This window comes from Pan paniscus, chromosome 21, assembly GCF_029289425.2.
Source record: "Pan paniscus chromosome 21, NHGRI_mPanPan1-v2.0_pri, whole genome shotgun sequence".
Lineage (NCBI taxonomy): Eukaryota > Metazoa > Chordata > Mammalia > Primates > Hominidae > Pan > Pan paniscus.
Genome location: NC_073270.2, coordinates 51963764 through 51989132, shown reverse-complemented (window position 1 = coordinate 51989132; position 25369 = coordinate 51963764). Strand labels below are relative to the sequence as shown.

Sequence of the window (25369 nt, the reverse complement as noted above, 5' to 3'; positions counted from 1 at the left end):
ACACTCAGTCTCTTCATCTGTAAAAACAGGGGCTCAGAGAGCCAGCTTCCTAAGGTTGTTGAAGATTAAAGAAGAAAACAGAGCACATAAAGTGTTCAGCCTGCGGCTTGTTTGTTTGTTGTTGCTGTTTTTTATTATTCCCATATAAAGTACTTAACCCTTAAACTGCAAGGTAGAAATCATCATTCCCTTTTGTAGGTAAAGAAACCAAAGTAACAGAGGGCAAAGTCATAGAGTGGGCGAGTGGCATGGCCAAGAGTTGAACCTGTGTGAGTTAAAGTGTTTGTTGTTGTTGTTGTTGGTTTTGTTTTTGTTTTTTGAGACAGAGTCTTGCTCTGTTGCCCACCCAGGCTGGAGTGCGGTGACACGATCTCAGTTCACAGCAACCTCCGCGGCCAGGTTCAAGCGATTCTCCTGCCTCAGCTTCCCAAGTAGCTGGGATTACACCATGCCCAGCTAATTTTTGTATTTTTAGTAGAGATGAGGTTTCACCATGTTGGCCAGTCTGGCTTTGAACTCCTGACCTCAAGTGATCCACCTGCCTCAGCCTCCCAAAGTGCTGGGATTACAGAAGTCAGCCACTACACCTGTTCCCCTGAGCTGAAGTTTTTAAGCCCCCAAAAGAGAAAGAGAAGAGGTCAACCCCAGCCTGATTTTCCAGACCCCTCAGAGATTCCCAGACCTGGGAAAAGACCTTTGGTCCAGGAAAACCCTGGAGACAGGGAAGGACTGATGCATCTGCCTAAATGTCAGAGGAGGTGCTCATCCCAGGCACTTCAGCCTTGCTGTCTGCCCAGCAGCTGGGGCTCTGCAAAAGCCTCGCCAGCCACCCACATCCTGAAAAGATGAGAAAACCGGCTGCTGACTCACGCCTTCATCTGCCCCTACCTAGCCTTTATCACCTCAACAGCATGAGCTGACCCCATCCCCATCTCATGGAACCACAGTCTATAAGCAGGGGAGGGCCCTGTAGCTCCCTTCATTAGAAGGAGGGGAAACTGAGGCCCAGAGGCAGAGAAGATCATGCCAAGTCTACACAGCAACATAGTTGCAGAACCAACCCAAGAAACCAGGTCTCCTAACACAATCTCCGTGCTCACTTCAAGAGCCTCATATTAAGCAGCTGCCAGGAGCCAAGCACTGTGCTGGGCCCAGGGCCCTTTCTGTTTCCCCCAGCAACCACTCTCCACATTGCCACTGCTGTTGTGACTTGTCACCCTCCTTCTCTATCACCTTCACCCAGAGCCCCTGCCCTGCTCTCTTACTCTCAAGGCCACCTCCAGAAAAACACTCCATCCAGGGAGGGAGAAGAAGTTTCCATCTCTTAGCAAATATTTGCCCAATGTACACTTTCTTATGAGAGGTGGCATTGTGTGTGGTTAAAGGGCCACCTGGAGCTGTACTGCGTGGGCTCAAATCCCAGCTCGGCTGCTTATGATCTTCCTGACTTTGGGCACATTACAGTTGTCCCTCAGTATCTCTCGATGGGGGATTGGTTCCAGGACCTCCCATGGATACCAAAACCCAATATAAAATAGCATAACATTTGCAGATAACCTATGCACATCCTCCCATATACTTTAAATCATCTCTAGAGTATTGATAATACCTAATACAGTGTAAATACTGTGCAAGTAGTTGTTATACTATATTGTTTGGAGAATGACAAGAAAAACGTCTGTACACATTCAGTACAGACCCAATTTTGTTTCTGAATGTTTTTGATCCTGGGTTGGCTGCATTCACTGATGCAGAACCCACGGATACAGAGGGCCAACTGTTTTTACCCTCTCTGTGCCTCAGTTTCCTTATCTGTTAAGTGAGGCTATTACTGGGACCTAGCTCAAAGGCTGGCGTTGGGGAGTCAGTGAGTTAGCATTTGTCAAGAACCTAGAATACTTTCTGGGTCCTGGCACGTGCTCAGTAAGTATTCACTTTTATGTTGTTAAGTCTCACCTTGTAAGTCTCACTATTATGGATAGTTCCACCATCTTGAGTGTACCATCTAACTGTGAACTCCCGCCCCAAATCCCAAAAAGTCTTTTTGGCAACCTAACAGTATAGTTTCTTACCACTAAGTTGGGGGGAAGGTTGTCATTAGCCCACCCCAACCCCCAACCCTAGGAATATGAGCTTCGGCTTTTAAAAGCCACCTGTCGCCTTTCCAGCTGAGCCCCTCGTATGTACGAGTGCTTGTGTGGGCACGTATGAATGCAAACACACACTCTCATACCACGCTTTCTCACTCTTCAGGAAGAAAGGACTTCACCACGGTTTCAGTTAATTCACTGCTTCCTGGTTCCCCCCACCCCAGGGAGCCGCTCGAGCATCCGTCCTTGTCGAATTCTAAAGGTAGCTTAGCAACAGCACCATCCGCAGAGTGAACCCCGGGCGCCCGACGGTAACCTATTTTACAACCGCCTCCTCCATCACTCACCGCCAGGCTCCTGTCAGCACCCACAGGAACCGCTGGGCCCCGCGGTTGTCGCCAAGGCCCCACACAAACAGCTCCTTCCGCGGCCCTGCCCCCATTGGCAACCCTGGCCCACCTCTCCCCGAACCTTCTCACGACACCCACCCTCAAAGCAACCTCCCAGCATTTCCATAAAATCTGGGTACTCTGACTAATCCCTTTTCCGAACTGTAATTTCCCCTGAGGCCTCTGTCAGCTGGATGTGGATTTTGTAGGATTTTTAATTTTTTTTTAAAAAGATAGAATTATGGGGTCAGCACTCATGACCAACTCCTGTAGGCGGTGAGATCTATTTTAGATATACGGCAGGATTAAAGTGGGGAGGAGAGCAGATTTAATTAAGTTGCTAATATTTAAAGAAAATTGATGAACTCCTGGTTTACGAGTAGCATAGTCGTGAACACACCCCTCATCCCGGGGAGGCTTTTTATTTGATTTGCTTTCCGTTTAAATCCTGGACTCATTTTATTTGCGTAGCCGCACTGTCCGTTTAATTGTCTTTAATAAGGAAAACGTACCTATGCTCGCATTTAATTTTGATTTAATTAGGAGGAAGTAATTAATGGCTTCATAAATCCCATTTTTCAGCCCCCTGGGATGAGAAACCATCGCTCTTGTGTTTTTCATGTTGTTTATGATCAAGGGATGGGGCTTGAGGGGGATTTCTCCTCCAGGGCTGGCCACACTTGATGTGGTAGAAAGAACTCTGAATGTGGTGTCAGGCTTTGGGGCCGTCTCTCATTACCTGTGTGACTTTAGGTGGGGTTTAGACTCTCTCTGGGCCTCAGTTTGCCCATCTACATGACGGGGAGAGAGTAAGCTCTGATGTACAAGATGAGACATCAATGAGATAGCAGTAAAAGGTCTAGAACTGTGCCTGGAGTGTTTCAGGTTCCCAGCGACTGTCCATCTGTACCTGGGATTTGAGAGTGGCTGAATCCTCCAGAAATCCTAGAAGACAACTGGGGGAGTCTGATGACTGTTGTATATTTTATTATTCATTTATTCAATATGTTTGGTGCTGTGCCCCGTGCTGGGTGCTGGGGAGATGGAATAAACAGCCAGATGCTTGGCCCTCAAGGAACTTGCAAGCTCACACTCACGTGCACTCACACACACACACATATTCAACTTTCCCACCCCCTGTATTTTCTCTGCAGGCATTGTCAGGGCACCTAGTGTGTGCCAGGCACAGAGAGTTCTGACAGAGACAAACCTAACTTAGTCCATACCTTGAGGCCCATGACAGCTGGGGACACAGATGTGCAACACTAGAAGTTAGAGGAGGGTGTGGAGTAGAGGGGCATGTGTACGGGGCAGGAACGGAGCAGGTGAGGTCTCTTCAACCAAATGAGAGGGCATCTGAGAGGGCTGCCTGGAGGAGGAAACAAGCTGAGTTTGAAAGACAAGAAGGCATTGATTGGATCATGGCCCCTGGATCTCCAGTGGGTCAGGATTTGAGTCTGTGTGGTTCTTGTATCAGGAGATAGGGGATGAATTAGGTGACCCCTCGACCCCTCCTGAGATTGGGACAGGAAAAGGAGAGGGAACTAATCTACATTGAGCACCTACTAAGCGCAAGGAACTTCCATATATTATCTTATGAATCTTCAGAATATATGTGGTGAAGCAATATCAGTCCCATTTACAGATGAGAAAACTGAGGCTCAGAGAAGGGTAGCCACTTGCCCAGGGTCATGCACAGGTTGCTGGCAAAGCTGAAGCTGGTACAGAGCTGCTTCTGACTCCAAAGCACATAATCTTTCCTGATTTGTGGTTTGAGGTTCTTTCCCAAGTGGTAAAATGGAGGCTTAGAGAGAAGAGGCCACCGATGACTGTGGCCTGCACGGCACAGGGCAAAAGACTGGTGTCAAGGCCACCGCCCAAGCTGTGCAGCCCAGTGGCCACCCAGTAACCCACTCCTTCCCCCCTTCCCCTTTTCTCCCTCACCCTCTGCTATAGGCATTGTAAGCAGACTAGCCAGATTCCCAGAGACTGCAGAGAAACCAAACTGGGCTTTGGAGTCAAACAGACCGGGGGCCATCTCAGTCTCTTCACCTGGAAAATAGGGATACATTTACAAACCCCACAAAGTCAAGTTGGATTTCTGCAGATGGCCTGCAACACATGTCTGACACATAGTAGGTTCTCAATAAATGAGAGCACCATCTTCCAGCCTCCACTCGCAGCTGAGAGTCCTGAGAAATATCTTCCTAGGGCAGAGCCAGAGGCACTCCCTCTTCACTCTGGAGCCGGGACCCAGGCAGGCAGGGCAGGCAGCCCCAGCTGGGCCTGAATTCGTAACTCCCAGATCTTAGCTCCCGCCCAGGCAGATTGCCCCTGTCTGACTCTGCAGTCCCCAGAGAGCAGCCAGTAGGCCCCAGCGTGAGCTCTGTGTCATATTCCACAGAAGATGACATCACCACTAGGTTCTACTCCCTCCTCTCCATTCCTCACTCGTAAGTGAGCCCTGCCTGGGGTCTGAGTCAAAACATCAAGGCCTGCAGGGACATGATGGAGACCCAGGAGATGGAAAGGGAAGGAAACAACCATTAACAGAGTGCTTAGGTCAATGTAAACATGCTCTCATCTAATCCTCCCCACACCTGTGCCAAGTAGGGCTTGGTCTGATTTCTCAGGTGGAAACACAGGGGCTCAGAGAGGTAAAATTCACAAATCCATGGTCCCAACATTAGTGACTGGTAGAGTCAGAAGCGTGCTTTCCACACTTAGCCATGTGACACAGCACATGACTTCCCCTCTCTGTGCCTCAGTTTTCTAACCTGAGAAATGGGAATGATAATGTTTCACAGGGCAATGATGAAGACTAGTAAGATTATAGCTGTTAAGCATCTCTTCAAATGGCATCTATTCTACCACACTGCTCAGAAGTGTTTGCTGATGAAATAAGCAGACAACAGATCAGGCTGGGAAGCAGGTAGAGGCACCCCAAAAGGGAACAGAATCACCCCCTCTCATCCCATCTCCCCTGGGGCAATGGTGGAAAAAACGTATAAACAGCAAACAGGAGAGACAGGTCTCCTCATCCTCAGCACTGCCAATGATTCAGGGCCGATGTCCTGAAATAATTTTATTGGGGGCATTAAACTGAGTTATGAGGTTTTTACAATCCAGCCACTTATGAGAAATCTATTAACAGTAACTGGACAGGAAGAAGGCTTCTCAGTGGAGCCCAGGACGGGCATTAATTGGGGCAATCTATAACAGGATGGGGACCCGGAAAGGTTCCACCAGACGCCTCCATTTAGTCCCCGCAATTTCTGCTGAGAATCAGCAGACTCGCCAAAAAGAGAGAGATGCCCATTAATCGGCTAATGAAATATGAAAATGTTTATGGGCCATTCAATCTTCCAAATGGCACTTCTATAATCCACCTTTCAGACACAAAGTTCTACCAGCAGAATTTATACCCCAGCTCCTCCTGCGTGGCAGGGGATGGGCTTTTGTCCCCCTTCGTGATGACTTCATGGGCACCTGTTCTCCTGCTGAGTGGGCTGGGGTCCCCAGCACCTCAGCCTGAAAGGAACTTTAGGGATTCTCTTGTCCACACTCCATCTCCATGGAAGCTTAGAGAGGAGCAGGGACCTGCCCAAAGCCTCATCGGAATGGATTTTCCTCTGCTTGAAGCTGCCTGGGAGATTTGGGCATTGGAAGATAAGGACTTCGGTGTTTCTGATTGCAAGAAAACAGACGTCTTGCTGGTTCCTCACCCAAGAGATCTCAGGGCAGTGAAAACAGCCTGGAATCTGGAGCCTAATAGTGCCTAGATTAAATCCTGGTTATATATAGCTAACATTCAGTAATAATATAATAATAACGATAGCTACCATTCATTGGGCACTTATTATGTCTCAGACAGGGCTTATTTCCAGCTAGTACAAACTGGTGTAGTTGTACTGGTTGTTAAAATCATGAAAAACCTCCATACTTGCAGTAAATAGTCCCTCTCCTCTCCCTCGCCCCAACTCTCTCAGCCCCCTGGGCCTCTCTGTGATCCAGCAACTGAAGGGTTCCTGCCTGGCCCAGCAGGGATCCTGCTGCAGTACCACTGCCTGGGCAGTACCCCCACCATGCTGGCTGCTAAATATTGTAAATGTCACTTGGTGACACCTGCTAAGGGCCTTGTATGGATTCTCAACTCAGCAAACCCCTCAGTACCTCTGGGAGGAAAATGCTAATATGATTCCCATGTTACAGATGAAGTAACTGAGGGCCAGAGAGGCAAAGTGATGGGTGAGGATGCACAGGGAGGCGATGCCAGAGCCAAGGCTGGGCCAGGCTGCACTGTCTCTCCCTTCCCCTGGGCTCCTCTCCGGAGGCTTTAGATGGAATGGGAAAGCCCAGTGTGGAGTCAGACCAGCTCTTCCAGTGGCCTGACCTTGAAGAACCCATCCCACTTCTCCAATCTTCATTAGGAAGTGGGAAAAAAATCTGTAAAATAAAGATAGCAAAACCTACTCTAGCAGGTTTTTTAAAAAAGCATCTTTAACTAGAAAAGTACATAAATTGCTTAGCCAGTGCCTAGCACATGGAAGGTGCTCTTTCAATTAACATCCCTTCCTCCTCTCTCCCTTCACTCCCTGTCATGTGCTATGTCTTGAGCCTGGTTCTCCATATACCAAGATGAGGAAGATGCCACCCCAATCTCCTGGGGTGCAGAGTCTAGGGAGCAGTGGACCTGTAATTCACAGTGAGGTCATGGACCAGCAGCCTGGAAGTTTGTTAGAAATGCAAAGTCTGAGGCCTGGCCCCAGACCTACTGAGTCAGAATCTGCATTTTAACAAGATCCCCAGGTGAACTGCATGCATACTAGCGTTTGAGAAGTGCTGGCTACAGCCATCCTACAAGGCTGAACGTGATCATGATGGCTTGATGTACTGAGAGATCCTGGGGGCAGGGGGAGACTGAGGATCCAGAAAAGCTTTCTGAAAGAGGTGGCATTTTTGTTGCACTTTGCAGGATGAGAGACTTTCCACGGGCAGAGAAACAAGGACAGGGCTCAAGGCAGAAGCCTCAGAGCTGTGCGTGCTAAAGGGGAGAGAGGTGTGGAGGTGGTGCTGGACTTCTTTGTGAAGGCAATGGGAAGCCACTGGAGGGTTGTAAGCAGGGAGGCCATGTTCAGATCTGCCTCCAAGGCTGACAGCTCTGAATGCAGAGGGGAAAGCAGAGTCCAGGGGCAGGGAGGGCCCCAGCGGGCTGAGGAAACACTCCAGGCCAGGGATGGAAGTGAGCGTGGCTGCTGGGCCTCAGTGTCCTCACTAAAGATGTGTATGTGCTGGAGAAGAGATGGGCCTAGGAATAGGCAGCCAATGGCATGGGACAGTGAGGTCAAGAGGAGCTTCCTCCTCAGCCTCCACCTTGCCTTCTTCTCTGCCCACCCAGATCCACTCCGACTCAGACGAGGGTGACGGGGCCATCAAGTACACCATCTCAGGCGAGGGTGCTGGGACCATCTTCCTGATCGACGAGCTGACAGGCGACATTCATGCCATGGAGCGCCTGGACCGCGAGCAGAAAACCTTCTACACGCTGCGGGCCCAGGCTCGGGATCGCGCCACCAACCGCCTACTGGAGCCCGAGTCGGAGTTCATCATCAAGGTGCAGGACATCAATGACAGTGAGCCCCGCTTCCTGCACGGCCCCTATATTGGCAGCGTGGCCGAGCTCTCACCTACAGGTGGGCTGTGGGCCCTCGGGGTGGGGGATGGGATCAAGGTGATCCCCAAGTGGAGCCTGCTGGGAAGGGGAGTAGCTGATCCTCTGGGGAGGGACAGAAAAGACAGAGCCTGCTGACCTAGGGTACAGGGTACAGGTGTGAGCTCAGGTGCCCCCTGGGGTCAAGCATAGTCCTGGACAAAACCACACACATGACTTCAGCCACATCCATGGACATAGCCCCCCATGAACGTGGACCTGCATGTGGACACAGTGATGCCCTCGGACATGCTCATACAGCCACACCCAGTCACATATGCAGACACAGCTGCAGATCTGGACATGCCACATGCACAAGCCCAGCCCCGCATACAACTCACCACTACACTGGTACACAACCTCATTCATAGATTCAGTCCCCTACACAGGCACAGCTGGACAGAGTCACAGACACAGCACAGCTGGACGCCTTGACAGAGCCCTTCACAAAAGTTCAACTGCACATAGACACAGCACAGCCCTTGGCAACAACCTCCACACAGACATAGTCCCATCTTCAGGCACACCCACCACTAGGAACAGCTAGATTGGGACACAGCTGAAACAGGGCCCAACCACACACTCAGACCCACGACCTCACACCCTGACCTAGCCACGCACAACCCCAGGCAGGAAACAGGCCCTTACGCAGATAGTGCTTCTGCACAGACTCAGCCATGTACAGAGAAAGAGGCAAAAGCCACAAGCAGACATGAGCATCCTGGGGTCCAGCTCCCCTGGTGTGCAGCCGCAGACAGGCATGGGCACAGGCAGATGAATGAGACAGGCAGCTCTGTCTACAGCCCAGAGGAAGCCACAGCTCACCAAGATCCAGCCAGCTAGGGACAGAGCCTCACACAGAGATGGCTAAGCCCCCAGACACAGATTCAGTTGCACTTACCTGGGTATGACTGCACACACCCAGGAGCACTGCACACATGATTATGCCCGTAGAAAGTGAAGTGCACACACACAGAAATATACATCTCTGTGTAGACATCAGACACAACCATACTCAGAAAGGGCCATGCACACAGCAGCAGGACACTGAGGCTAAAGCTGCATGACTCTGCCTTCTCCCACCAGGAAACCCCCAGACCGTTTCTGACCATCAAGGCCCCACTTAGCTCAGGGCTCCTGGGGCTCTGGTAGAAACGGGAGTCATGGGGTGAGGGGCACAAGCCAGTAGCTGCCATCTCCTTCCTACCATGTTACTCGAGGTAATCTGCAAGCCAGGCTAGACAAGAAGCAGCTGCCCTAGGTCCTAAGCCACGCTCCATTGCTGACTCGCTGTGGCCAAAGGTTGGATGCTGTACCTCTCTGGACCTTCCAGCTCTATGGCTGCGTGTCAGAGGCCAGGAGTGCTTGAGCTCCTGGGAGAGGGTGCTGTCAGCCCAGCTTCCCCAAGTTGGGCCAAATCTGGCAGCTTGCTGGGATAATGAGCAAGTAGCCAGTAGGGGAAGGGGAGGAGGTGAACCAGAGAGAATAGTGGGCAAGGGATGAGGGGGAAATAGGGAACAGTGGGGCTGTGGATGTGAGTGCAGACTGGTGTACACACACAGGAATGCATGCATGCATGTCTGATGTACATGTGTGTTCCACATATATATGCAGATGTGCACACACAAACACCTAACCAAGAAGCACTTTAAGGCCTGTGTGTGCATGTGACATGCTGTGTCTATATGAGTATATTCATTCATTCAACAAATATTTATTGAGTACCTACTACATGCTAGGCCCTGGGAACAGAGCAGTGAAAAGGCAGAAGATTCCCTCCTCTCATGGAGGGCCCATTCTTCCTAAGGAAGACAAACAATAAGCAAGTGAACAACTAGATCATTGGTCCAGTAAGGCTTCTCTGAAGACCTGGAGGAAGTGAGAGCATGGGCCCTGGGGGGAAGAGCATTCCAGGCAGAGGGAATGGCACATGCAAAGGCCCTGCAGTTGAATTCTGCCGAGAAGAAACAAGGTGACCAGATCATGCAGCCATGTAGACCATAGCCAGGGCGTTGCCTTTTATGCTGAACAAGCTGAGAAGTCAATGGAAGGTCTTGCTCAGAAAAATGACATGATCAGGACCCCATGGCTCTTTCATGAAGAATAGATGGGCAGAAAAGAGGGCAAGAGCAGAAGCAGGTGGCCTGTGAACAGGAAGTGATGGTGGCTTGGAACAAGATGGTACCAGTGGAGGTGTTGAAAAGAGGTTGCCTTTTGGATATATCCTAAAAGTAGAGCTGAAAGCATTTACTAATGGATTGGATATGGAGTGTGAAAGAAAGAAAACTCAAGGATGACTGTTAGGATTGTAACCTGAGCAATTAAATAGATAGATTTCCATTTACTGAGATTGAAGGAACAGATTTGGGGGATGAGAGGAAATTAGGAGTTTGGTGTGAAGTTTGTTAAGTTAGAAAAACATATTATGCTGCTGAGTGGAGATCTTGAACAAGAGAGTTGAATATCCAGGTTCAGAGGAGGTCTGGGCTGGAGAGATAAATTTGGATATTATCAATGGCAAAGACATATGGAATTTCAGAGCCTGGCAAGAACTTAGCATACAATTTTGCTAATGGGGAAACTGGGGCTCAGAGAGACAGTGACATGTCCAAGGTCACACAGCAAGTCCCTGACTTTCTAGGTCCGGCAGCCCCTACCTACTGACTTAAACTCACAGCCCTGTCTCCCTTCACTTAAAACTGACCTGCACATTTCTGCATTAAAAAGTCCAGAGAGGTGGGGAGAGCTGATGCTAGAGAAGGAAGCAGGAGCCCCATCTGAAGGACTACAGGAAAGCAGGTAGCCTGGGAAAGGCCTAACTGAGGGAGTGACGTGGGAAGACTTGCATTTTGGAAAATTCCCTCTGCTGCACTGTGGAGAAGGGCTGAGGATGGGGAGGTGCCAGGGGAAGAGCAGCCTCATCTCCACCATGGTGGCTCCTCCATGACCACTTCACTCTCACTGCGACTCTGAGAGGTGGCAGGACTAATGGTAGCATCCCCATTGAGCAGATGGGAACACTGAGGCTCAGAGAGAAGAAAGTACCTACATAGCAAGTCAGTGACAGAGCAAGTTGCTGGGCGTGGCTCCCAGGTTGTTGGAATGGCAAGGGTCCTTGTTTCACAGGTGGGGAAACTGAGACCAAGAGAAGGGCAAGGACTCATCCAAGGTCATGCGGAGAGTAGGAGGCAGAGGCAGCCCCCAGTTTATGACCACTGGCCTATGGAGACCCAGCTCTGTCTTGACTCCCTCTCCCAGCCCACTGACTCTCACAGTCCACTCAGGAAAAATGTCGGGAGTGGGGGGGACTAAATTTGAACCAGCTGGGAACCAAGGAGGGGGAAGGGAGAAGCAGAAATTAAATTAGTTTATTTCATTTGAGCAACTATTTGAAGGGGAAGCAAATCTGACACCATGGTGCTTGCAGAGACTCCAGGCAGCTTTGAAAATCAGTCACAATTACTGAGCCTCCTGATCCGGCTGTGGAGGGCGGGGCCGACAAGCAGCACCAGGGTCTGGGCAGCTTCAGAGATCAGAGGGAGCAGGGACGCAGCTTGGGACATGAAAGGCAGCAGCGCTTGCAAATTAAACCACTCACAGCTTAAAAGGGAAGGGAAGTGTGCCGGGGGGCCTCTGATGAGCCACGCTTCTGAGCAGGGGCACACCAGTCATTTAAGCCTGATGCAGCCAAGTGGGCCCTGAGTTGATAGTCAGGACGCCTGGTTCCCTGCAGGACCTTGGTCGACTTCCTGCCCCCTCTGGACCCCAAGTTCCCTTCTGAGCATTGAGAGGGTTCATTCAAGCATCAGATGTTTATTGAGTGCCTGCTATGTGCCAGGCACTGTTCCAGGCATTGGGGATTCTTAGGAAACCTACATACTATAGCAGGGAGAGTCAGGACAGAGACAAGCAAATGTATAATATCCAAATAAATAATTAAAAATATAAAATAGGCCAGGTGCGGTGGCCCATGCCTGTAATCCTCGCACTTTGGGAGGCCAAGGCCGGTGAATTGCCTGAGCTCAGGAGTTCGAGACCAGCTGGGCAACATGGTGAAACCCCGTCTCTACTAAAATACGAAAAAAATTAGCCAGGTATGGTGGCATACACCTGTAGTCCCAGTTACTCGGGAGGCTGAGGCAGAAGAATTGCTTGAACTGGGGAGGCAGAGATTGCCGTGAGCAGAGATCATGCCACTGCACTCCAGCCTGAGTGACAGTGCAAGACTCTCTTTCTCTCTATAGATAGATAGATAGATAGATAGATAGATATTAATATATAAAAATATATACAAATATAGATATTAATATATATCTATATATTTTGTATTATATATTATATATAATATTTATATAATATATATTTATTTATTTTTATATATTTATTTATATATTTATATATAAATATATTATATATTATATATTATATTATAATATAAATATATATCTATATATTTATATATCTATATATTTATGTAGATATATAAAATGAATATTAATATGCCTGATGGTGTGAGTGCTATGCAGAATAAAGGAGTTAGGAGCAATTTGCAGGGAGTGTTATTTTAGATAGAGGGGTCAGGGAAGTCCTGTCTTTCTGGAGGAGGACATCTGAATAAAGATCTGAAGGAAGGGAATCAAGGAGCTCTGTGAAACAGTGGTTTTCAAACTTTTTTGTGCATCCACTTTACCTGGAGGGCTTGTTAAAACACAAATTGCTGCCCTTGTCCCCCCAGCGTTTCTGGCTCACGAGGTCTGGGCTGTTAGAAATGTCTGCATTTCTAACAAACTCCCTAATGCTGCTGGCATGGAGACCATACTTGGACAACCACTAAGCTACAAGAAGAATGTTCCAGGCAGAGAGAACAGCAAATGCAAGGGTCCTGAGGCATAGCATGTTTGTCGTGTTTGAGGAATAGCACGGAGGTCTGTGGCTGAAGAGAAGTGAGTGAGTGGGAGAATATCTGGAATCTGAATACCTCAGACAATAGATCACACAGGACTTGGTAGCCGTTGAAAGGTTTTTGGTTGTACTCTGAGTGAGATGGAGAGCAGAGGTGTAATCTAATCCAGCTTATATTTTAAAAGAATGACTTGTTGTCCACCATGTTGAAAATAGACTGTAGGAGCCAAGGTTGGGAGTAGGGAGGCCAATGAGGAAGCAATTGCAATAGTGCAGCAAGAGGTGATGGTGACTTGGACCAGTGTGGATGGTGAGATAAGATGGAATTCTGGATGTACATTGAAGGTAGAGCCAACAGGGTTTGTGAGGGATTGGTTGTGGGGAGTAAGAGGCAGAGGAGACAAGGATGATGCTGAAGTTTTGGGCCTGAGCAACTGAATGGATGGAGGTACTGTGGCTGAGATGGGGACTGCTCCAGGAAGAGCAAGTTTGCAGAACAAATTAAGAATTAATTCTTGGGCAAGTTAAGATTGAGGTGTCTACTGAACATCCAAGTTCGTATGTCAAGGGGACAGTTGGATCTATGAGTCTAGACGTCAGAAGAGAGATGAGGCTAAAGATACAACTTTGGAAGTCAGCAGCAGAGAGAGGGAATTTACAGCTTGATGCTGCATACGTCAACAGGGAGTAAGTTTTGATAGAGAAGAATTGGACTAGACATTCTTTCAATGTCAGGGAGCCACACCCCTTCCCTAGGCTGTCACAACCTGAATGGGATGGCAAGAGGATTTCACAGGTCTCCCACACCCAGCACAACTCCTCCTACTTATTCATGCCAATCTTGTGCAAGACACTATGCCTGGCACTATTGAAGATACTGAAGACAGAAATGAGAAATTCAATTCAATGTGCATTTATTAACCACTACTTTATTCTGGGCACTGCAGAGGATGCAAAGATAAGTAATTGAATTAAATCCACAAATGTTTATTAGCACCCATTATACACAAAGCCTCCAATGTACTTGGCTCTGTAGGGCTTGCAAAGATGAGTCACCCAACTTAGCAAACATTTATTAGCACCTACTTTATATATAGCCCCACAGAGGACAGAGAAGTAGTTGCTTTTAATTCAATAAACACATATTAGGCCTACTATGTGCATAGCACTTTGCTAGGTATGTAGAGATCACAGATGAGCAAGACACTACCCCTGACCTCAAAGTGGTAGCAGATCAGTTTCGTCTCTTGTGCTAACTCAGATCAATTGGTAGTGACTGTCGGGCTGTATTGAGAAGGAGTCTAAGATCTCATTCAGCCTTGGTAGAAAAAATGCCATGATGGATTAGTGATGTCTGCCATGGGCAAAGGAAGGAGAATGTCATAGCACACATGCCATAGAATTGACATTGCCAGACCGTGAGATTGAGGCTCAACAGAATGTGGAAACGGGCACTTTTCCATGTGTTTCAATTCCTCTGTGAGCAGCATCTTTAATAGATGGGAAAAGACTGTCTTGGTAGTACAGCCTGCACTTCTTGGGATATTCACTAAATAATAGCTGTCAGCAAGCACTGCTTTCACAGAGCTATTTCCCTTTATTCTCACAATCCTGAGGAATAAGCAGGATCAGTATTAGTGTCTTCATGTTACTAATGAAGAAATAAATGCAAAGTGATTTTTCTGAGCTTCCACAGTAAGAACTGAAGCCAGAACTAGACCCAGAAGTGGAAACCAGAACCTGAGTTCCTTGGCTCGGCATCCATAGCTTTCTTTGAGGAAAGAGTCACAATCATTTCTTGCACAAAACTTCACAGCTTGAAAATCACTTTCACATCCCTAATATCATTTCAGCCTCCTGGGGACTCTCTTGGGTTAAGTACCGACATCCCCATTTTACAGCTATGGAAACTGAGGCTCAAGAGGGGAAGGAAAGTAAAACTGGGAGAGCACACTATCTGATTCTTAAATTCGGTGCTTGGGGGAACAGAGAGGAAAGGAGGAAGGCAGGAAGGAGTGTGTTCCCCAAGGATATCATTTGGAGAGGGCAGCAGCAGGCTGGGAGCCTCCAATTGTCCCGTCTGTAGCTTGAGAGAGTGTAGCTCAGCAGCCCGCAGGCCCAAGCCAGGAATCAATCGCTGGTCTCTGCAGAGACAACTTCTAAAGATGTTTTTAATTAAAGTCCAGGAAGATCTATACGTGCAATATCTCCTTGCCTAGCAACGGCACTGGCTCTCACCACCCATGCTGGGGGGAACGGGACAGGAGGCTTCTGGTGGGGAGAAGCAGCAGACAGGAGCCGAGGCCCTGGTCCTCAGGAGTTGGCCCCATGGCCCGGGTAATCTGGACAGGGAGGAATATATCCCTGTCTCTTTTTGTCTTTTCCATCAACAAATCATCCAACAAATATGAGCACTCTCTGTATGCCAGGCCCTGTGGCCACATGGCATTAGGGTGCAAAGATGATAAAGCTACCATCTTGCCCTCGAGGGTCTAGCACATAGTAGGTGCTCTGTAGATGTTGAGAGAATGAATGGAATTGAATCATAAGCAAAAATGTTTGCTTTCTGCCATGAGTAGAAGGATGCTATCACAGATACTTCAAATGTTGCAGTCCGAAACAAACAAAGTCACTAGATTGCATAACAGAGGGCCTGGTAAATGTTGAGAGGACAGAAGCGCTTGTGGGTCTATTTGGGATATAAGAGAGTGCTCTCTCTCAGGAGGACATAGCAGATCCACACACACACAGTCAGGGGTCGCCTGGATGGGCATGTCCATGGCCAGGATCCATAAGGAAAGAAAAGGTGAGGAGGGGAGGGTGTTTCACGTTCCCTGGAGACTCTGGAGGAAGGTGCAATGCAGCAGGCCCCCTCACCCCACCAGGCCAAACTTCACCTTCCTCTCCTAGTTCCTCCTCCTGCTCTGCCCCCTCTTCCTGCTCCATATGTACCTCTGTCTCTGTTCTATTTGCTCTGTCTCTGTTTCTAGATTCCTCTGGTTTCCTACTTAACCTCTGTGTTTCTACTGCTTTCTGTCTGTCTCTGCCCCATGAACTTCTGTCCCTCTGACCCTTCTTTCTCTGTCTCTTACCCGCTTTCTTGACCCCTCTCTCTGTGCTGCCTTCTCTGTCACTTGTCTCTGGACCTGCCTCCTCCCATGCAGCCACTTTCCTGCATCTCTTGTGTGCCATTCATCTGCATTAGGCTGCCCTGGCTGGGAGGCTAGAAGCAGGGTCGAGGCCAGCCCAGCCAGCTGGCATTCTAAGTGATGATCGAAGAGGGAGTTGGGAGGAGGGCAGCAGGGGTGGATGTTGAGAGGGGGCTTGTTTCCTGTGTAATCTGAGCGTTCCCAGAGACTCGACAAGTGGTTTTTAATTTTTAATAGAAAGCATTCTGCACAGTGCTGGCAGCAGCAGGGGTGGGACTCATTTTTTATAAATGTTTGAGAAGCTACATGTGAGCCTAGGGTTTCCCCAGACCCAGTGGGGTGGCAAAAGGAGGTAGGGAAGAGGCAGGATGATAATAATTACAAACGTCTTCATAATAATGACATGTGGTCACCTCGGCTGAGAACTCTGTTCTTTTCCAAAGGGCTTCATCTCTTTCTCTCATTAAGGGGTCTCCCACACCCAGGGAGACAGGAATGATAAAGTGTTATCTCCATTTTACAGAAGGGGAACTGAGGCCCAATCAGATTGGGAAGTTTTTCCACAGCCACACAAAGCCAAGGACAGGGCTGGAATGAGAATGTATGTCTGTAATCCCTGAGCTCCACTCCATGCAGCACCACCCACTCCCAGAGCCAGCTGGGGGGCTCCTCCTGGGGGGTCTGGAACTTGAGTCTGGAGCCTCAACTGCACTTCACAGATAGCAAGGATTAAGGGATAAGAAAAAAAAGAATTCTGGCCTGGGATCCAGGACACATATTCCAATTCTTGTTCCACAACAAACCAAGTCAGAACAACACAGAGATGAGGAGTAGGCAAGCCCCCTCCCTCCTGATGCTGGTGTCCAGGGGTCTTCTACTCAGGGAGGCACAGCCCCAGGTGCCTCCTGATGATATGGAGAGAAGGGAAAGGAATGAGCTTCTGTTAGGCACCCACGACACACTGGGTCCTTAAATCCATCATTTCTAATCCTCATAGCAGCTCAGAGGCTCAGAATGGGCACCCCTTAATGTTACAGGTGAGGAAATGGATCAGAAAGGGTAAAAGATCTGACTGAGGGTGCAGAGTGAGGAAGTGGTAGGACCTGAAAGCACAGGACTCTGTGATGCCAAAGCCCACCCAGTCTCCATGGAGATGCGAGGGCATCTCCTCTGAAGAGTGTCCGACTTCTCATGCTGACTTCAGCTGGGAAGAGCTCTAATGACTTGGTGGCAACATTATCCTACCTGCTTCCTTCAGGTGTCAGTCTCAGAACAAGCTCAATGAGTCCAGGAGGGCAGCATGCTGGCTAGGCAGACCTGAGTTTGAATCTTTCCCTACTGCTTACTAATGATGTGTCCCAGGGGAAGTCATCGAGCCCCTCTGTGACTCAATTTCCTCATCAGTTCAGTGAGGGATTCAGTCTAGGGCATCAGGTTTTAGACCGAGAGACACTTTAGATGCACTCTGGAGACTGTGAAAATACCTTTGCCTGGGCTCCTCCCCAAGAGTCCTATTTAATTGGTCAGGGATGGGGCTCCACATCAGTGTTATTTAAAGCTCCCAAGAGATTCTAACGTGCCGCCAAGTTGAGAAGCTCTGATTTCTGTGCTCTTCAAGGACAAGCCATTCCATATCTAACATTCCACATGGATCCATGGGCCCTGAGATCCTGTTTAGCCAAGAATCAGTTGGGCAACCCTTCCCATTCCAGCCTGGACCTAGGCCCTTAACCATCACTTAGCAGAAGGGCTGGGCGGCAGCACCACGGACAGCAGCCCGCTCCTGTCAACCAGTCCCAGCTCTACTTCTGGAAGTCTGGGCTTGAACCAGCTGTAGGGGAGGGAGAATCTAAACCCAGCTCCTGTCCTTCCCCTCCTCTGCCCCCCTGCTCCTGTGTCTGAGTCCTCCCTCTCTCTGTCTCACCTATCTACTTCTACTCCAAGCAGCCCCTCCTCCTCCCTCTAAGGCAGGATATATGTGGGCTTTGACATCAGATCCACGTGGGTTTGAAACCTGCCTCTCTCCTGCGCCAGGTGAACTTGTCAAGGTACTGTCCTTGGTGCTGAGCATAGAAATCTGAGTTCTCACAGTGATCCACGAGTTTGGTAGTATTCTTACCCATCTCACTAATGCGGAAATGGAAGCACTAAGAGGTTCATTACTTAACTTCACTCAGCCTCCATTTCCTCCTCTTTAAAGTGAAAATATTAAAAGCTTATCTGAAGGCCCTGTTTTGTAAATTCTATCATATACAAAAAGGGCTTATATCATAGTATCTAGTACAAAGTTGTTATTTAATAAATGAAAGCTATCTTTATCAGTTATTGAATAATGTTACATAATTCATAATGGATTTCATTATTAATTCATGTTTTCACCCTTCACTGTGCATAGCAGTCTCCTCAGCTGTGAAATGGGGATGGTGCAGGGGTGTGCTGGAGTCAGCTCGTACCAGCTCACGAGAGCCACATGTTGATTTTCAGGAGTTTTGTGGGCCAGTTGTTATCATGTTCGTAGCTTGAAATTGGGCCATGGTGAGAATATTTACACCATGGAAATCAGCAAACATTACAAAGCAGGGCACTCCTCCCGACCCCTCCACCCCTCAGAGCTGACTCACCAACAAACCACTGCGTCTATATCACAGAGCTGGTGTGAAGTCTGCAGGAGAGAATGGACATGATGCGGCACTGTGAAATATAAACTGCTGAACCTGTGGGACCACCCCGAGGTGGTCCCACAGTAGCTACAAGCCTGGCACCCTTTTGTCAGCCAATTCTGGGGAGCTGCTGACTTCTGAAGAAGGTGGGAGGGGGTGTGTGGCCCAAGGAAGCCATTCCTCTGGGGCCTGGGAAACCAGTGGTGAATCACTGACCCTTTACCATTCCCACATGTCGGCATTAACTATAATGGCTGCAATAAAGAATCCTGGATTGGGGAAATGGTTCCATCATCCCCTCGGGAGTCCCTGGGATGCAGCCAGGGAGAGAGAGAGCTCAGCCATGTCTCTGGGGAGTCACTCAGCCCTGCATTGTGCTTTGCCCAGGGAGTGGGAGGGACTTGCCAGGGGAGTGACAGGGAGACCCTCTCTCATAACAATTACAACAGCCACTAGCTATTGTGCACCCACCATAAGCCTGATGCTTTATGTATCTTCTCCCATTTCAGCACCTCTGTGAGGGAGGCATAATTGTGCCATTGTATACTGGTGTGCTGTGCCTCTTGAGTTGACAACAACAACCTGCACTTATTGGGTTCTTGGCATGGTCCAGGCACTGTCCTTGGTGCTGGACGTGGAAATTGAATTCTCAAAATGATCTCAGGAGATTTGTAATACTACCACCCTCATTTCACAAAATGGGGAGATTGAAGCACAAAGCGGTTCATGACAGATCCAAGGTCAAACTTCTAATAAGTGGCAGTGCCATCGCTGGTTGTGACTCAGTACACCAGACCACTGTCCCCAAAGTCACTGTACTTGTGCTGATATGCTTCCCAGAAGGGACTTGGCATCCCAGAGTCCCGGGTTCAAATTCCACCACTTCCTCACTCTGTGCCCTCAGTGAAATCTTTTCCCCTGTCTGACTTGATTCCTCACCTGTAAAATTGGGGGGGGGGGCCCAGTCTGCATCTCCGAGATGCTATGAGGATTAGAGATGATGGATTTAAGTGGCTGGTGAAGCCAGTGTGTCATGAGTGCTCAATAGGACATAATTCCAGTCCAGCAAGAGGCACCTGGAGCTGTGTCCTCCCTGAGTAGGAGACCCCTGGGCACCAGCATCTGGAGGGAAGGAGCTTGCCCATCCCTCTTCCTCAGCTTCTCTGGGCAACTCTGACATGGTTGACATGGAGCTGGAGTGGCCAAAGAGAGAGGCGCATTGCAGGGACGTTTTAGGAGACTGTGGCTGGGAGGGGGAACCTGGAGAGGGAAATGAGAAATGCAAAAGAGTGAAAAATAAATACATGTGTCTGTCTGGAATGATCGAGGGCCCCAGGCTGGAGGCGGGAGAGGCGGGCAGCGGGCTGGGCTTAGCAGAATTGCTGCAGTAGCACTTCCAGATTCTCACTCATTAGCCAGGCAGTGAACTGGCCTCACCTCCCAGCATGGAGCCCTGCTGGCCCAGGGATCCCAGCCCAGCCCAGGAGGGGCCTGCCTGGCCCCACCAGCAGGCACCCAGCAGAGGGCATCTCTCTGAGGTGGGGTCTCCATCTCCTTCCCTTTGGGTCGTATCCTGAACCCCCAAGACTCACTCTTGAGTCTTCCAGCTCACCCTCTTCTTTCTGGAAAGGTTTGGGTGGATTCAATGGCTTTGTTGGCCCCTCCACCTGACCCTCCCCCACCCTTACCCCCACCCCCACCTGGTCTAGCCTCACGTCCCAAGCCCTGCTTTCGTCAAATTGAACATGATGTCAAATTAGAGCCATCTCTGGGACAGACCAAAAGAAGCTCCCGGTTTAATGAGGCAGCGTCAAAAATCAATAACTTAATTGCCGCTGTTTGATGGACTTTTATCCAATTTATACTCTCCCTAGCAGTCTACGTGCAGAGCATGAGAAGTGTGTGTGTCTGGGGGTGGGCTGTCTGGGCACCCAGGGGGAGGGGCGAGGAGGGCACCAGGGCCCGCAGCCAACAACTTTCCAAAGGGAAGGCTGGGTGCTGCCCTCTCCTGCCGGGGGCCAAGAGACACTGGCCTCTGACCCCCGATGAATTGGTCTGTCCCTCTGGGCTGTCCCCTACCACCATCATGCGGGGAGAGGAGGCAGAAGTCCCTTGAAGAATCAGTAGGAGCTGGAGTGGGTAGAATGGCCCCTGGGTTGAGAGTCAGGTCCTGGTTTCCAGTCCTGGCTCCAACTGACTGTGATGACTGTAATGATTGTCGCCATCATTGAGAAACTTCTGTGAACAGCTCTGTGCTGGGAGTTTAGAATTCATCCCCTCAACCTAGTGAACCAAGCACTAGGATTTGCCTCACTTTGCTGAAGAGGAAACAGACTCAGAGAGGCTGCCTTTCGTTGCCAGTGTCCTACAGCTGGGAACCACCCCAAGGGGACTTGAATCCAGATCTGACTCCATGGTCACACTTGCGCCACTAGAAAGGCCTCAAAACAGGAAGAGGGTTGGGGCTCAGAGTGGGGATGGGGACCGTGAGGGGCTGTATTCGATGGCCTCCCGCAGGTCTCCCGAGGGTCTCCTCTCCCAGCTTCCCTGGGGTGAGGCGAAGTGGGGGAACGAGCTCGGCAGCCCCAGATGACCCCTGTCTCGCTTGGTCCCCCGGGCCCAGGCACGTCGGTGATGCAGGTGATGGCCTCGGATGCGGATGACCCCACGTACGGCAGCAGCGCTCGGCTGGTGTACAGCGTGCTGGACGGCGAGCACCACTTCACCGTGGACCCCAAGACCGGTGAGGGGCGGGGCGGGGCCAGAGGCGGAGCCGTGGGGCGGGGCCAGGGGCGGGGCGGGATGAGGACCACCCCAGACGTCTGCTCTGAGCCTTCTGTCCCAGAAGTTCTGAGGACAGCACAGGGGGCACCTTGTGCACAGCAGGAGAGTCCAGGGTCACGGAGAGGGAGGGGCAGCCAGGCAGGAAGATGGAAGGACTGAGGAACAGAAAAGGAATGGGGTGGGGGGTTCTTCCAAAACTGGAAGAGAAACAGAAAGGCAGGAAGCAGCCGCTGTGGGTGCCCTAAAAGGACCTCAAAGGTCCGAACTAAGCGGCTTGTCCTTGGAGCTAAGTTGAAGCAGGCGTTTGAGCTCTTCCGGGGTCACAAGTGTAGTTTGGGGAAGGGAGGACGGCTGGTTTCAGCAGTTTTGAGAGCTCTGCCCACATGGCAGTTGTTAAGGACCTGATGGAAAAACACAAGCATCTTTAAGGAAGGGTGTCTAAGACACAGAGACCTTTAAGGAAGAGTGGCTTCTTTCTTGCTTATCCCCTCAACACCACCAAACGATGGTGCAGCACGCCCACCCGCTGTCCCCACTTCACTCACGGTGACATTAGAACCTGACTAATCTCTGAGAAGCCTTGGGGGAGTGCGAGGAGGACAGGATGAGAAGACTGAAGACCAGAGAGGTGAAGTGACTCACTTGAGGTCACACAGCTGGGAGTGGCTGCCAATTCCAGCGGGGTGCTCTCACTGCTCCTGGGATAGGAGGGGCCTGGCTTGGGTGAAGGCGGGGAATGAGATGTCAGACAGCACAGAATGTTTATCAAATGCCATTGTGAGGCTCACAGCCCTGTGGGGCAGGAGGATAGGCAGATATGTGGGGATTAGGATGCAAGGCTTCTCAGAGGAAGTAGCAGCAATCTACAAAGGATAAGAAAGTGTCTGCGGGTGCAGTGGCTCACCCCTGTGATCCCAGGACTTTGGGAGGCCAAGGTGGGAGGATTGCTTGAGTTCAGGAGTTTGAGACCAGCCTGGGTAACACAGAGAGACCCCATCTCTACAAAAGAAAAAATTAGCTAGGCATAGTGACAGGTGCCTCTAGTCCCAGCTACTCAGGAGGCTGAGGTGGGATGATTGCTTGAGCCCAGGAGGTCGAGGCTGCAGTGAGCTATGATGGCACCATCACACTCCAGCCTGAGCAACAGAGCAAGACCCTGTCTCAAAAAAAAAAAAAGAAGAAGAAGAAGAAGAAGAAGGTGTTGCCAGACCAAGATTTCAGAGAAGGGCATTCCAGGTACAGGGTATGGCTCAGGCAAAAGTTGGGAGAAGCGGAACAGCCTGGGGCATGAGGGGAATTGTAAGCAGCTCAGGCTTCGGCAATCAGGTTTGTTGAGAGGTGACATCGAGAGGGTGGCAGGGGCCTGACTGTGCTGGTGTGAGCCAGGCTAAGGAGCTTGGATTTCATTCTAAGGGCAAAGCTGGGAAGTGGGGTTGGGGGGAGTTGATGGATTTGGGTTTTGGGTTTTTGTTTGTGTGTTTCCTTTGTCTGGGGGAGAAGGGAGAGGATTCCAATCCATGAGCACAGTTGTAATTGTATTTTCTCACACAAAGTATCTTCATTATTTTTTCTCCCCAAAAAAGTAATACATTTTATAAAACATTCAAACATTAAAGAAATGCTAAAAAGAAAAATAAAAGAAACGCTTCCCACTCCCTATCACCAGTAATTGCAGCCCCAAAGGTAGCCACTTGGTGTATACATCCTATGAGATCTTAGACTCATTCACTCGAAAATATTAACTCACATTTAATAGATAATACATCTCAAGGTTCAAAATTCAAAAAGTCCAAACAGGCATTTAGTAGCAATTCTTCACCCCATCCAGTCCCCCAGCCACCTAGTCTGTATCCCCAAGGCAACCAATGTAATTTTCTCATGCATCTTCCAGAGCTATTCTGTACATGTACAAGAAAATAAGGTACATGTATTTATTTTTTTTACATGAATGGTAGCTATAAACACACTATACACACGGCTTGCCTTTTTCACTTAACAATACATCTTGAAGATTATTCCATATCAGTACATAAAGGGCTTCCTCATTCTCTTATTTAATGGGTGTTATGGATACGCTAAAATTTATTTCACCAGTCCCCTACCGATGGACACTTATGCTGTTTCCAATCTTTTGCTACAACAAACAATGCTACAGTGAATAACCTCACACATACATCATTTTGTGCTTGTGTGAGTATATCTGCAGGATAATTTTCAGGAAGTGGAGAAGCTTGGTCAAAGAGCACATGCATTCGGAATCTCGATAGATAATGCCGAAATGTACCAGACGACACTCCCGTGAGCCACGTGTGAGAGTATCCATTTCCCCTCCTCCTCACTGACAGTGCAGGTTCATTGATGACTACTAAGCAAGGAAATGACATGCTCTGGTTTTCATTTTAACAAGATCCCTTGGGCTGCTGCTACAGAGCTTGGCTCAGAGGCAGGAATTGGAGGCAGGGAGGCCCTGGAGCCCAGGATGCCCAGCATAGAGTCCCAAATGGCAAAAACCAAAAGCCTGCGCCCTTTCTTGACAGTCACTCAGACTCCTTAACCTACCTGTCTAGCTAGGAGGCCAGGGATGATGAAGAATTCATAGTGAGGATTGATTGAGATGCCGAGAAGACAGAATAGGGGGTGGCAGTGAGATCCTGCCAAGGACAAACCTTGGGGGCCAACACGAATCTGCAGGACTAGGTTGGGGGAGGAGGCAGAGTTTCTTTCCATGTAGTAGGATTTATTCATCTAGGCAAGGGGTACCACCAACAGAAACAGGAGGAGTGTAAATTAAGAAAGCTACTAGAGCAGAGGAATGAGTGAATGTGCCCTGGAATCTGATGCAGAGCTAAAAAATTCAGCTTTAACCATATTGGCTTTAAGATGAGAGAAAACAGGGAAAGAAACACCTAGAACTTCTAGCAGGCCATGTGAAATACAGGTGTGGAGCTCCAAGAATGGTTGGGTCTCTTAAAGCTTCAGTTTCCCCATGTGCACAGGGGAGAGAATCATACCCATCTCACTTGATGGTCGTGAGGATTCAATGGGACAGTTCACTCATTCATTCAACAACTATTTATTGAGTGCCTATTATGTGCCTGGCTCTGTGCTAGGCACTAGGAATGCATCAGTAGGCAAATCTAAGGCTCTGCATTCATGGCACTTTTATTGAAGTAGAGAATATAGAAGATGAGCATGTACACATATAACATAACGTCAAGCAGTGACGAGTGTGAGGACGAAACCTAATGCAGAGGAAGGACTTAGATTAAGACTTCACAGCCAGGCATGGTGACTCATGCCTGTAATCCCAACACTTTGGGAGGCCGAAGTGGGTGGATCACTTGAGGCCAGGAGTTTGACACCAGCCTGGCCAACATGGTGAAACCCGATCTCTACTAAAATACAAAAATTAGCCGGGAGTGGTGGCACATGCCTGTAATCCCAGCTACTCGGGAGGTTGAGGCAGGAGAATTGCCTGAACCCAGGAGGCAGAGGTTGCAGTGAGCCAAGATCACACCACTGCACTCCAGCCTGAGTGACAGAGCAAGACTCCATCTCAAAAAGAAAAGAAAGAAAGAAAGAAGGAAGGAAGGAAGGAAGAAAGGAAGAAAGGAAGAAGAAAGAAAGAAAAAGAAAGAGAGGAAAGAAAGAAAGAAGAAAGAAACAAAGAAAGAAGAAAGAAAGA

At 49.2% G+C, this 25369-nt stretch overlaps 1 protein-coding gene across 3 annotated transcripts in view; it reads left to right on the top strand.

Moving 5' to 3' along the window:
* Window positions 1–25369, top strand: part of CDH22 (cadherin 22) — a 134744-nt gene that overhangs the window by 59365 nt on the left and 50010 nt on the right. For all 3 annotated transcript variants that reach the window (XM_034947216.3, XM_034947215.3, XM_063600884.1), the window contains 2 exons: window positions 7878–8172; window positions 21524–21643. In XM_034947216.3, the coding sequence (XP_034803107.1) occupies window positions 7878–8172; window positions 21524–21643 (415 nt within the window). The remainder of the gene's footprint in view (window positions 1–7877; window positions 8173–21523; window positions 21644–25369) is intronic.